This window comes from Sorghum bicolor, chromosome 8, assembly GCF_000003195.3.
Source record: "Sorghum bicolor cultivar BTx623 chromosome 8, Sorghum_bicolor_NCBIv3, whole genome shotgun sequence".
Taxonomy (NCBI): domain Eukaryota; kingdom Viridiplantae; phylum Streptophyta; class Magnoliopsida; order Poales; family Poaceae; genus Sorghum; species Sorghum bicolor.
In genome coordinates, this window is record NC_012877.2 from 62,165,598 (window position 1) to 62,179,988 (window position 14,391).

Here is a 14,391-nt window from a genome sequence, read left to right on the forward strand (position 1 = left end):
CAGCCGTGAGTATACTGTTAGGCCCTGTTTAGTTCCCCACCGAATTTTTTTTTTCATACATCACATCGAATCTTAAACTAATTACACAGTTTGGTTGAAATCGCGAGACGAATCCTTTAAACCTAGTTAGTCCATGATTAGCCTTAAGTGCTACAGTAACCCACATTTGGTAATGATAGATTAATTATGCTTAATAGATTTGTCTTGCAGTTTCCAGACGAGCTATGTAATTTATTTTTTTATTAATTTCTAAAACCTCTTCCGACACATCCGATGTGACAAAAAAAATTTTCATCTACCGTCTAAATAGGTCCTTAGTCGCCCGCCACATGCCTGAACTTGCAACATCAGCAATGTTCGGCATCGATGACCTGGTACGCGCCGTACCCTTGAAACTTGAGCTAGTGGTGACGTACCTCTGAAGACTTGGTCAAGAAACTTCCAAAAAAAAAACATACATGAAGTGCACAAGTCATCAGTGACTTCAGCAACTGCTTCTCCACTCTTGGTCAAGCTTGGAATCGGATAAGCTTATCAACAGCAGGGTACATGTCTATTCTATCTATACAGTATGTGGTTATAAACTGACATGGAGATGCAGTCAAATTCAAATGAACAAACAGCACGGCAGTCAGTACTTCGTTCCATACAGCGGGCAAGCGGCAGCTGCCTGAGAAAACACAAAACCGGATTCAAGCGGCTGCTGCCGAACCAAGCTAGGTCCAGCATAGCCTTTTAGCGTGTGGAAGAGAAGGCAATAGACACAAGACAAATACCATGCAACAGTTGACTTACAAATTGGGTGCAAAAACAAGAAGAAAAAACACCAACATTAGACTCACAAACATGTAAATAAATAGTTGGTCAGTCAGATATTGTGTGCTGACCACTCTCTCAAATCAAAGTTGTTGCTGGTAAGTTCCCCAGAATGTCAGACCATTGTCCTATGCACTGGCAGCAGCAAAAGGATTATTTCCTTTCAAGGAAGGAACAGTGAAAAGATTGCAATATAATGTAAATAAAGAGGGCAGGGACACCAACAGAGACAAAGCAAATATTCACTGAAATCAGTGAGCTCTGCATCTGTGTGAAGAACAATACAAAAGATGATCCCCCGAGAGATCTTGATGACTAGGCCGATGGTGGCTGCGAAGTTTGGTACAGGAATATGATTCCCAACAGCTGCAGATATGTAGACACCAGCTCAATGCTACATGTTAAGAACCTCCACTAAGTACAGGCTGATGGCACATGCTTCTTGACAACATGGATTCGACAACAGTCTCAATCTAACATGCTTACAGGTTGTCAGGGTACGACAGCTTGAAAGACCAATTAGTATAATCCTCAATACCTCAATATGATTGGTGCATGAATGCTAACAGACTTGCTAAAGTTGCAAGGCTCAATCACAGAAGCCAATGGAGAGATGGAACACTATATATCTATATCACTTTGGCTACATTAATCTCTTACAAGAAAACCATGAGCATTACATCAATGTGCAAGGCTAATGTTTGAGTAGCTGAATCTGCCAGATAATAACTTATTAACTAAAATGCAGAACCACTAACTCATCCATGCGACAACTCAAAACAACAAAATTGCACCTCAACACTCATGATGATGCTCTCATATAGATTCCTACGTTAGCCCTTTTCTTTTCTTAAGGAAGGGTCGTATATACATGTATGTCTCTGTACATTTATATAGCCAACAGGCAAAGGGGGTTAACGGCTAACAGCTATCCGTTTTTCTGTTCTGATAAACCTCTTTTCTGCAGTCTGATCAGGAAAGTAACCGACCTCACAGCATGCCGGAGATGGTTAACAGGGAGTCCTTTTAGTGTTGGGTGAGACAGGTCCTTCTTGGGATCCTCGCAGGTTTCTTTGCCACTGGACTCACCCGAGGTAGAACCTTGCTCCTCATCCCCACCAACAATTTTAATCTTCTCCAAGGGTACATCTACAGTGTCAGGGAACTGGCAATAAGCAGAATGAAGTCCGTGGTGAATTTCATCTATTCTTCCTGACCGTTCATCTTCCCTGTCCATGTCTATTAAATCCTACACAATCACATTGCAGCAGTCAATATCACAAGATAGGTTTTCCTCAAAAAAAAATGTCACAAGATAGGAAATCAGTGTCACGAAAAATTCTAGTCCTCAATTATTTTCTATGCTCTAGTAAAACCCATGTAGATCTTGACATGACATAATTTAAGGTACTAATATTACCTGTGCTGGAAAAGTCTTGAATAATGGAAGAAGTCGGTTTCTGCAGTACTGGTTAAATAAAAGAGTAAGGATGATAAGAGGTATGGTGAAGCCTGCAGCTACTGGCGATTCTTTAAGTCCAAATACACCAAGACAGATGATCTGGGTGAGCACAAGAGAGAATATGACTGTGTTGCATGCAATTGGCCAATACAAACCACCTGTATCGTACCTTGTTCGATACACATTGAGCAACTGAAAAGAACACAACTAGTACATTAGCATGCTACAGATAAATTTGAGGTAAATAACACAAAAAAAAACTCTAGCTTCTTACCTGATTGCGGTAGACAACATAACCAAGGCAAAAGTACACCAGCAGAAAAGGTAAGATCAGAGGAGCCAGCACAGACAATGTGAATCCCAATAGTCCAAACAACAGAACTTTTGGTACTTCTGTGTGATAGGGAAACGAGGGAACGAATTCTGTATCTTCTCTCATTCTCAGAACATATTTCCTTATAAAGTTCCATATCAGACCAAAGAGCTGCATAACTTCAGATGACAAACTAGCCCATCCTGAGGTCAGGACATAGGTGATGAAGAAGGTGGCCTGGATTAAAATTAGATTTACAGAAAAGCAAAACAAATTAGATGAAAATCAAATACAGAATGAATATAGTATCTTTCACATATGCAACAAATTTTATGTATCTTAATCAAAGTCTTTTTCTTTCTATGGCATGAACAAAAAAAAACGATGTAATTTACCTGTCCAGGTACAGCTTTAGCAAGCTCAACAGGTATATCCTTTGGGCTTGATAACACGTTCAATTGACTTATGACAGTACCAGATAATACATTAGCAAAGAATATGTTCCAAACTGTGAAGATCAGCACTTTACAGCAAGCACTTCTCTTCCTTTCACTGTGTGATGTAGGACCCTCCAATGTAGAAAATAGCATCATAATTGGAGCAACAGTGTACAGAAAGATTTGTAGTATGACACTGGGAAGGTATCCAGTTACTAGCTGAGTCATGTAGTATTTCCTGCACACATACATAACAGTCAATAGGTGCAGTGTGGAGACAGATAAATGAATAGCATCTAGCTACATGAGATAACAGTATATGTCAAACTCTATTAAGATGATTTTGATACTGTCATTCGGAGAGCCCAACTGAAATTCCTATACTTACTTCTTCAATATTCCTCTAAGGAAAGGAAGCCTCTGCTGCAACTGCTCTAGCTGGGATAGCCCTTGTATAAATGTCACCGGTATCAGAAATATGAACATAAAACAAATAGAGCCTAGGAGTGTAGCGATACGGCGAGCCCAAAGCTGCTTATAGGGTAGCCAAAGATTGGACCAATACACGTCTTCTGGTTCTGGAGCTAGATTAGCAACCCACTTCATAGGATTAGATGTTTGAAGTATTTCTGATGCAACAAGTGCGGCATACCGAGTTTTGAAAAATACAAAAGCAGCTGTGCATTCCTGCATACAATCCCCCATAATAATTACTAATTTATTCCAAATAACTGTTATATTAAGCAAAAGAACAAACGCATGCAAGCTTAACCTCATCATCTAAGTCCAAGATGGATTTATTGTCAGCTTTCCCCCTGTTCTGCTCACATTCAGTGTTCAATAACTTGAAAGAATTTGAAGAGGCTCCACACAGACAACAGCGGTAGGTAATTGTTCTGCATCCCTGATCGACTGTTTCATCTGTGAAATGTTTGAACTTCTTATATGCCTTCTTTGCGCCAGTCTGTCAGAGTTAAAGATTAAAGTTACACCAAAAGCATAAATAAAGTGAAATAAAAGTACACGCAACTTTCGCCCAAAAAATCAAATTACATAAAGAGAAACATTGAACTCGAGGAATTGGACATTTCCACGGATTCATGTCAAAAAAACAAAAAGAAATGATTATCCATCTATGCGAAAATCTAATGAACAGAAGCAGCAGCATTATAATAGTAAATGCTCATCACTAGGAAAAGTGAAATGCACTTGAGTGTTATTAAGTACCATTATCTTCTGAACTTTCCCAACTTTGTAAACTACTTGATGGAAGAGATAACTAGATGAGTGATACTTTGTGAAGAAACCATCAACAACATCACTGCATGATTCTTTATCTGCCTTTGGTATTCCCCGAACAAGAACTGTAAAATGGCTTGGTTTTGGTGTTGCACTTGTAAGATGAAGGAGCCTCAACCTGGCAATGTGCTTGTACTCCTGAATTAGGAAAAAAAATGAATCATCAAAACCATTCTGGATACAAGGAGATGTATGTTCCAGCAATTCAAATTGGAAGCGAACTTACAATGTATAGCAGAATGCAAGCTACTCCAGAAATTATGTACAGGGTTACACAATGGACCCAGAGCCTGCAAGGAACCCAGAATACAAAGTGAACATCAAAACATGCACTTTGTTCTATTGTACAATGCTCATTCCTCAAGTTCTAAAGGAGTGAAGAAGCACGTTGGATTACCACCAAAGGAAAATAACATTTTCAAGATGCCAGCAATTAACGCATATATATAATATACAAAAGCACAACATGACAACATTTCAGCAGTCGATGGCAGCAAATGATTATAGATTAAAAAAAATACGATGCTTGGCTTACCATCTTGATTTCACTTCTACATTCCCAATTGTAAATATATCTAGTGATTCTGAAGGAATTCGAACATGGTGTATATCCTGTCCAAAATAATTGAGCGGAAGAATCCCGAAGACACACAAAACGGCGGCAAGGGAGAAGATGCGCATGCTGTTGAATACATGTAAACAAATATATCAGTCTGTCAATTTTGTTGCTGAGGTTAAACACATGCACTATTATGAAATTTTCAGGGCACAAATGAAATAAGGAGGAGAAAAGGGAGTAAGTTTTGCACACCATACCTGAATACTAGAATTCTATTGAAAACAACAGCATCCAAGCCAGCAGCAGCCAGGATCTCTTCCTCAGTACACTGCAGGGCTTTGACTATCCATCCAGTGGATGGAACAAATCTCTCCAAGATAAAACCCCCTCGGAGCCGATCATGCTCCTCAGCGATCCTGCGGCCGAAGTAGACCCTAACATTGGCCGGCTGCTTTCTGAGAACAGAGTAGAGCGACAGGAAGAGGACACAGAGTCCAATGTTGATGCCCGCGGAGGTGAGTAGCGCACTGATCTTCATCTCTGCGTGTCAAGCGTGGCACGCACTGACACAGTCTATGTCATCTGAAACAAGGCACCATCCTCGAAGAGCCGTGTAGGTTCAGTTGCTGCAGAAAATGGTGGGTATTAGCACATCTAGTTTACTTATTTACAAATATAAAAGGCACCAGAAGAGCTGTGTAGATCAGTACTAGAAAACTGTCAGATAAACCAACGCCTAGGACTAGCCACAATGTGATGAAAGATCGATGCTGAAATGAGAGAAATGGAGTTCAAGCATCGGTTCATGCCATTGCAGCTGTCGATGCTCACTTCAAAAAGCTAGGCATCGGATCAAGTAGCTGCCTCGATGCTTGACCAAATAAAAAAAGTAATTTTCAAGCGGCTATTGGCTCTCATGACGGAAGGAAGCGAATCATTCTGACACATCTTCTGACCACTCAGCTCTACAGAACCTTCAAGCCTCGATGCAGACATTGTAGCGATGCTTGGATTTTGGCTTTGAGATGGAAGTGGCAGCTGGAGATTTTTTTCAGTATCGGATACACTGTGGGTCTGTGGCCAGTCTAATGGCTAATACTCATACACATGGTGTTACTTGGGTAAGGTGAACAGCACACATGTTTTGTTGCAATCCAGCACCCCCTTGACTGTCTAGCTTAACATCATAGCAAATTGCAGTTGCAGAAATTTGGAAGGACTATACATAGCGGTAACAGGTGGACACCAGACAGTGTAGTTACAGAATTCGGAAGGACTATAAATAGTGGTAACAGGTTACAGGTCAAAGCTAAACTGATCAATCTTTGAAACGGCACAACACTATTGCACCCCCAAACTCTTGGTTGTGGCACCTAGTGATTAGTTAGTCCCGTTAGGCACTACTAGCAGAGATACAAGGTTGATGCTAACAAACAAGTACTCTGTTTCATCAACAAAACACCAAAAAAAGGGTACTCTGCAGACCATAAGGGATGACAATCTCTCTTGTTGGGGGAAGAAGTTGAGGTGAGTTGGTCGGTGCTGCACCCAAAATTGAGGACTTTATTTTGTTTTTTTAATCATCATGTGGATTGGCAGTGGCATGAAAGAATGATGGGAGAGAGAGGGAGACGTGAAGCCTGAAGAATCGATGATGGCAGGGCAGGGCAAGGCCATTACTTTACTCAAGTAGTAGATTCGATTCGGCTGGGGTTCGATTGATTGATATGTGGAACAATCTTGCGTGCGAGCATGAGCAATACTGGGCAACCACGCGATGCAGAATAATTGTATTGCTGGCACCAATTTACGCAACACAATTTTGCTTATTTTTTTTGTGGTGTTAAAAAAAAGTGGGGAAACTCGAGTGCCTGATGTGAATGAATAAATATAAATAAATAGATAAAAGAAAAAATTTTGTAATAAGGAAAAAAAAAACAGCAATCGGTGCCTACCTTCGCCGGTCCGACCCGCCGAACTGAATTAATGTAGCAGATTAGATGGTACTGTAGCAGATTAGATAGAGCCGTAGAAGGAAGGAAGATTGGGGGGGAAGCAAAAAGTTGCGGGCTTGGGAATGCGAATGCGCGAAAAGAAGAGGGAGCAGGCAGAAGCAGCATGAATCGAAGGGGAACTAACTAGCGAACTAATCCAGGACCAAGAGCGCAGGCAGAATGCTGGGTGGATTCGGCGAGGAGAGAAGCGAATGTCACGGCGGCCGGAGTAGCACTAGTACTAGTAGTATCAAAAGCAGAAGCAGGAAACGAGGAAACGGAGAAAGAAGGAAAAGGCGTCAGTTACCTCGGCGCGGAAGAGCGGGCGGCGGGGCGTTGCAGGAACCGGCGCGGCGATTCGTTTCCGGAGAAGCCCTAGTAGAGTAGAGCATACAAAGCATTGAGATGAGAGAGCATGATTTGATATATATGCTCCGGATTAGAAAGGAGAAGAAGGAAAAGAAGAAGAATTTGGAGCGGCAAAGGCGGGCGGCGGAGGCAGCAGCAGTAGTAGAATATGCACTGTACTGTACCTCGAGGAGAGGAGAGCAGCGTAGCGGGAGTGCGTGCTGCGGCAATGGCGAGGAGATGGATGGACGCAGGCAGAGCGGAGTCTGTCCCAATCGAAATCGAAAGAGGAGGAAGGTCAGGGACGGAAGGAGGGAGGCGGTGGGAACAGGATGGAATCCAAACCAACCTGGAGAAGGAGAATCCCTCTCGGCTACAAGCCTGCCTTGGTTCGGTTCGATTTGGTGCCAGGGAAGACGAGACAGCGAACGGAGTTTTTCTCGCTTTTCGTTCGTTGGTTGGTTTGTTTGAACCCTCCTAATTTATTATATATAGATATATATATATATATATATAGATATTTTGTGCTTTTGTTTCTAATTACAGCTGATTCAATTAAAACTAATTAAATTGGGTTTAAATACATACTACTACTTGTACTCCTTACAGGTAATCAAATGAAAAATCAGTTTGCTGTTGGTGCTGATGCTTACGCAATACGTAGTAATAATCCAACAGACCAGGCTGTTTCTCTTGATCATTGGAGTAAGTAGTCAGTTTGCGTTGAACGTGAACCAGGCCACGAGCTTCTTTGGTTTCTTATCCTAGGATTACTCGTAAAGTCGTAAGTACGGCACTTTTAATCAAGAATAAAAAAAGTAAGAAATAAAAATCATCATTAAGTTAAAATAATGAATAGTATTGTCCTCGGTAGCAAAATAAGTATACGTCTTACATTTCAACAAGTCGATCAGTCCCAATTTTGATGAATTGTATAAAAGAACATATTAATATAATCATGATACTAAATAAGTATTATTAGATTAATTGTGCTATTGTTTTTTTTGTAGTACATTGATTTTTTTAGAGAAATATATAAATATTAATTAGTTTTTTTATAAATCTATTTAAATCTCCGTCTCTTCTCATCTCTTCCCTTTCTCTCCTCTCTATCTCTTTATTGTATCTTTATTCTCTATATCTATATATATCTATTATATATATACTTAAAAAAACTCTAAATTCATCATCTATCATCTATTCGGTGATACTAAATCCTCAACTCCTGCTCATGAGTCTGCATCCTATACGAATCATATTCCACCCGAAGGTCACAACTCTATGTCCTACCAGGTTACAATATAAGTCTTCGGAGCTCATGCGTCTACGTCAAATTACTAAGGGTTTAATTCAAAAAATTATAAACCTAATGTAATATATATAGGGATGAAAACGATCGATAGGAGGCTAAATCACTTTCGTTTTCATTTTTTTCTCGAAAATAAAGACGATATGATATTGTCAGGAATGAATACGGCGTTGATATTCTAGCAATTTCGAACACAATAGTAGTCGATTGGAAAATATATCAATACGGCGTTGATATTCTAGTAAAATCGACATATAGTGTAAAATCGACATAGTTCACACTATATGAGGTCTCAAAACAATAGTAAATCATGCAACATTACGACAATTCTTGACAAAGACACAAATAAATGATAATGCTTCAAGTGGATTCGACATAGTATAGTGATCAAAATATGAATTATTAGGTCATCCTCAATGGAAATTTCATGACACAGTTTCCAACACATCAATATTTTGGAAACAATGCATAGGAGTTTCATGAGGATGAAACTCTCTCTACTCCATGAAACTCTTATCATCTCTCTCTTCATTAATGTAGCGCCACATCAGTATATCTAATGTGTATGAAACTCTAATGAAACCCCATTGAGACTGGCCTTAGAGTTCCTCTTAGAGGGTATAGCCTGTAGGCTATGAATGTTAGACATATCATTAATTAAAGGCCTTTGAATCCGTAATTATCAATAATAAATTACCAGTTAAATATGGAAATTTTCGGAAACGGTCAGAAAAAAAGGTAAAATCATTTTTGTTTTCATTTTTTATTATTTTCATCATTATCGTTTTCGTTTTTTAGTTACTGTCACTATTTTTGTTTAGACCTAATGAAAAAAAACTCGAAAACGATTTTCAAAAAACAGAGATTATCATTTTTTTGTTTTCATCACTAGATGTACGGACATATACCTTTATGTAGATAAATATAAGTTTTGAAAATACAAGATATGGAATTATTTTGACACGGAGAAATTAGTAAGGCCGGATGAATAAAAAAAAAACAGCTAATTGCCTGCTGCTGCAGCAGCGGCACGTGGTGGTTTCGCGGGGCCCACACGCAGCGTCCGCGGTCCGCCGCCCTGCCGACACGTAGCCGTAGGTAGGCAGCCAGCCTCCGAATGGTCAAGCCAAGCACGAAGAATGATGACGGCAGCTCAGAGCGTACGTGAAGATGATGATTTTGCTGCCGTCATCCGTCCTGGAAAAAGATGGCAGATACCAAAGAGTAAAACGTAATTACGGGCAGCGATTATTATCTCCTTCCTACTACGACGTATGAAGTGTTGTTTGTTTTGGTAACGGACCGTATGTTTTCAACCAAATGGCAACATAATGATGTATACAATAATATTCATAATTAGTCTTGGTTACATATAAAAAATTAAACTGTGCTTATAGACAACATGCTGTCTGAGAGTTGTACGATCCTTTTAATTATCTGTATGTTAAATTTTAGCATTTTAAAGACGACCACCCATCTTTGAGTTGTACTTGACACCATTCAATTAGATGCAGAAAATAGAAAAGCATGGCAGGACTGGCACACCGACCATGACGAAACTAGACAGCGACCATTCCATTCCTTGCTTTCTTCATCAACTGCTATCCAATCCACTCGATCACAAATCACATGCATGCCTTTATTTATTTTATTTGCCAGTGAGGAAGTGCACTCTATGTTATTCTTGGCTGGCGAAACTGCATCGATCGTTAGATATATTGAGCACTCGTGCATAAAAGAGGGTTTGTTTTGTGTTTTGGGGGAGAAAACTAAATATTTTGGCGATGCATAGATCCATTCTTACCAAGCTGATAGATACTACGGTCCCAGCCCAACAACCTAACTTTAGGCCCGGACAACGCATTGATGAGTCGTAGGCCGCTCTGGGCTGCGTTCCCCGTGCGCAGGCGGAAATGGGCTGCGTATTAATTAACCGCCAAAGAAGTAAATAAAGCTAGCATAAAATAAACAATCTCATGGAGTGGTAATAAGGCAGCCTGCCCTTGTTACTTGTCTCTAAAAATAATTTGTGTAGCATGCAGTGATAAAAATGTTCTCCAAACCATCATTTTCAAGGGCTATCAGTATAACTTTATTTCGCAAAAAAAAAAATACAACTTAGAATAATAATTACGTATATGTTTTTAAATCACTTATAGTTGGTAAGTGCTGGAAAATAATTTCAATTGCAGCCTTCCTTCGCTAAAATTTAATTAATTAGTTAATGAGCCCATTGTATATTTAAAGACTTTGATAGGATTGCATTCACATGTAGCTATTCCATTTAATTATGACCACACCATCAATTGTTATATAACTTGATTCTTTTTCAATTTTGAATTTGGCCAAGTTTCGTGGTTTGAATTTTTTTTGATGCGTTTGGAATATTTAGAGACAGAATGAACTTTTCAATCCACGAAAATCAGGTGCAAGAATTATAACGATGAAAAATGCCTGCGGCGCCACGAGGGTGAAGAATAAGGTGTACACGCTCTACTTTCTTAACATGTACTGTACAATGCTAACTTGTATGTAATAAAACTTCTTCATCCTAGGGCCTTGTTTACTTCCCAAAAAATTTTGCAAAATTTTTTAGATTCTCCGTCACATCGAATCTTTAGACGCATGCATGAAGTATTAAATATAGACGAAAATAAAAACTAATTGCATAGTTTGGTCGGAATTGATGAGATGAATCTTTTGAGCCCAGTTAGTTCATGATTAGACAATATTTGTCACAAACAAACGAAAGTGCTACAGTACCTGTTTTGCAAAATTTTTTGGAACTAAACAAGGCCTAAGACGTTTCAAGCGGGATGCTAGAGTTAGGTCATTTACAGGGATGTAAGAACCTATTTTGTTCAGGCTGTTTGTTTTTAACATCTATCCCATCAAATGTTTGGACACATGCATGAAGTACTAAATATAGACTATTTACGAAACTAAAAACACAGCTAAAGAACCATTTGCCAGACAATTTTTTTTAATCTAATTAGTCTATTATTGAACACTAATTGATATAGTTACAAATATGCTACACTACCGGTTAAACTTTAACACCTCCAACCAACACCCCTTAACCCTGTTCAATTATCAATATACATTAACATTCTTATGTCACTTTTCGAAGAGTCATTTTCAACATAGGGAGGCATCGAATTCTCAAACACATATATTTTATTTTCTAAAATATGGTTTTTCCAACTCCTAAATTAGTATGAGGAGGAAAAAAAGAAGTCATCTCCAAAAGTTTTCTATGTTTCTATCCTATTTTTTCTCGGTATTTTTTCCTACGACCCGGTCTTATGTTTTGTATCAGGAACTTTCAATTTGTTTTTGTACACGTTTAAGCCCTTCCACCAAATCTCTCTCTTACTTTTTTTCTCATTTGGAATCATTCTGTCTTTCTTTTTGCTTACTACATGGGCCGGAAAAACTCCAGATGCACACTCCTAGGCCTCGCACATATATGCGCGCTCGGGAGAAAATTTTGCGAGGTTACGAAAGATGGAAAGGGAAGATGTCAAATTATTGGAGAGAGTTTTTTTTCTTATTTTGCCAAAAAATTAAAGATGGAAAAGTTGGATGACAAACTGTTGGAGATGCTCTAAGACAATAAATAAATAAATAAATAAAATCCTTGGAATAACACAAATGTTACCGAATGCATGCTTTGATGTGTTTTATAAGCGTTTTTTCATTGATGTTGCACCTTGGCACGTTGTAGTGTCTAGCACGCATGGTTACTTCATCAAATCAAAAGAAAAGAAAAGAAGAAGAAGAAGAAGAAGATGCAGGGTGGGTGACTCGTCGGTTATTCAGTGGAGTGGAGAAAATGGATCGGCCAAAACGCAACAAGCAAGACGACGCGCTACTAATGAACTGAAGTCGCTAGCTACCGTGGCTTCTTGTTGAGCCCGAAGCGCCACGCGAAGAATGCGTCGCGCACCCACGCAGGCGACGCGGCGAGCACCGCGAACAGCAGCGTCATGTTGCCGTAGACGATCTCCCTGGGCGGTCGCGCGCTCATGACCCGTCGCGCGACGTGCCTAGCGAAGACGCCGGCGTCGGTGGACTTGCTCGTCTGCGACGCCCGTCCACGCTCCTCGATCGCCGCCGCGAAGCCCCGGTACATCCGCCACTGATGGTCCTGCTGTCCGGCGGCGGCGGCGGCGAGCTGGGTGGCGTTGGCGCGTCCCAGCCCTGACCTGACGGCGCCCGGGACGACCTTGACGACGTGCACGCCGAAGGGGCGGAGCTCGAGCCGCAGCGCGTCGGTGGCGGCGTGCACGGCGGCCTTGGACGCGCAGTACGGCGCCGCCCATGGCGTGGCGGCGGTGCCCACCACGCTGCCCACGTTGACGACGCGCCCGGTCCCGCGCGCCGCCATGTGCGGCGCCACGGCGCGCACCGTGCGGACCTGGCCCAGGAAGTTGACGTCCACCGCGCGGGACACCGCGGCGCCCGGAAGCTCCGCTAGCGGGCCCGTGCACCCGACCCCGGCGTTGTTGACCAGCACGTCGATCCGGCCGTGACGCGCCAGCACGGCGCCGACGGCGGCGGAGACGCTCGCGTCGGAGGTGACGTCCAGCGGGAGTGCTTCCGTGGACGGCGTGTCCGCGAGGTCGGCGGCTAGGCTGGGGACACGGTCGGGGATGTCGGTGGCCACCACGTGGCAGCCTAGCCCCGCAAAGGCCTGGCAGTACTCGTACCCGATCCCGCCCTTGGCGCACCCCGTGATGAGCACCACCGGCGGCTGCTCGCCGTCTTGCTGCTGCTGGGCGTCGTCGTCGCCGTCGCCGGTCGCCATGGGTTCGGGTGCGTGTGCGTGCATGGGAGATGCAATGGTGCTCACACAACACGACGCAACTTTGCGACATGGAGGGCGTCTTATATAAGTGCACAGCAGGATTAACTAATGGATCATTATAGTGATGAAGATTAATAATGAAATAGTTGATGCGCGCCCGGCCGGTTGAATTGGTTAGTGATTGGGGTGTCCGTCGTGAGGAATATGCAGGAGGGATATGCGGTTGGAGTTGGCGCCTTCCCCTTGGGCTCTCTAGCTCTGCATGCGTGTTGCTTGCTCATCTTCTTGGGAGCTCCGGCGATCTTCCGCGGCGGCGGCCGGCGACATCCTACACTGCAGGGCCGGCGGGCGACATCAGTTCTGTGCTGTTAGGTTGATCTCAGGCCCAGCCCAACGGCTGGGGCCTCTTTCCCTCTGGATCGCGCCCTGATCGGGGGCGCCCAACCGATCCATGGTTGGTGGGCCCCCGACGCGCTGCGCTATAAAAAGAGGAGTGGGGGCCGCAGGCACGCAACCCTAAGTTCGCCGTGCACACACCTCACTCCACAAACCCTCCCACCCCGCCGTCGGTCAGTGCCGGTGGAGGCCTGAAGGACGACGGGATCTACTCCGCCACCGCGTCGACACTCTCAACATGGACGCCACCAGATCCGCTCTCGCCGGGAACACTGATGGTCGAAACCCTAACCTATCTGTTTCTCTGTTTTCTAGTGTAGATTAATCATATGGATGTACCACAGTTTACTGCTATATGTTATTTGTACCCCGACTCGATACACTACTAGTAGATCTTGTTTCTATCAATGGAATGGTATTAGATCCGATCTAGTAGTAGATCGGGACTCGGGGACCACCCAGCAAGCACAGCAAGTAAGAGGGGATTCTTTTTTTTTCAAAATCCTAAACCTAACTCAGTCAAAACCGAGACCACCCTAACCCTAACGCCCAGATCCAAACGAGTATAGATCGGGGAAAGAGACACCTAACCCCAGTAAGCACAAGAAACATAGCAGAGAAATCCAGATCGAGGAAGAAAAAAAAGAG

The 14,391-nt window shown here is 42.4% G+C and overlaps 2 protein-coding genes across 6 annotated transcripts; both read right to left on the reverse strand.

The window, feature by feature from the left end:
- On the reverse strand, positions 1,423-7,702 carry LOC8065242 (CSC1-like protein RXW8). 5 transcript variants are annotated; one of them, XM_002443604.2, is made up of 13 exons: positions 7,578-7,702; positions 7,414-7,494; positions 7,188-7,255; positions 5,144-5,512; positions 4,863-5,009; positions 4,554-4,617; positions 4,256-4,465; positions 3,801-3,992; positions 3,417-3,715; positions 2,987-3,266; positions 2,553-2,828; positions 2,237-2,470; positions 1,423-2,065 (listed from the first exon to the last, which is right to left on the reverse strand). In XM_002443604.2, the coding sequence occupies exons 4-13, from the start codon at positions 5,422-5,424 to the stop codon at positions 1,745-1,747; spliced, it is 2,304 nt and encodes a 767-aa protein (XP_002443649.1). In that variant the 5' UTR covers positions 5,425-5,512; positions 7,188-7,255; positions 7,414-7,494; positions 7,578-7,702; the 3' UTR covers positions 1,423-1,744. The 5 variants fall into 5 exon arrangements, with proteins under 5 accessions (XP_002443649.1, XP_021302119.1, XP_021302122.1 ...); XM_021446444.1 differs by lacking the exon at positions 7,414-7,494 and having other exon boundaries at positions 7,578-7,690; XM_021446447.1 differs by lacking the exons at positions 7,188-7,255; positions 7,414-7,494; positions 7,578-7,702 and adding an exon at positions 6,842-7,110.
- Positions 12,184-13,375, reverse strand: LOC8065243 (sorbitol dehydrogenase). The gene has a single exon (XM_002443605.2). The coding sequence runs from the start codon at positions 13,369-13,371 to the stop codon at positions 12,433-12,435; it is 939 nt and encodes a 312-aa protein (XP_002443650.2). The 5' UTR covers positions 13,372-13,375; the 3' UTR covers positions 12,184-12,432.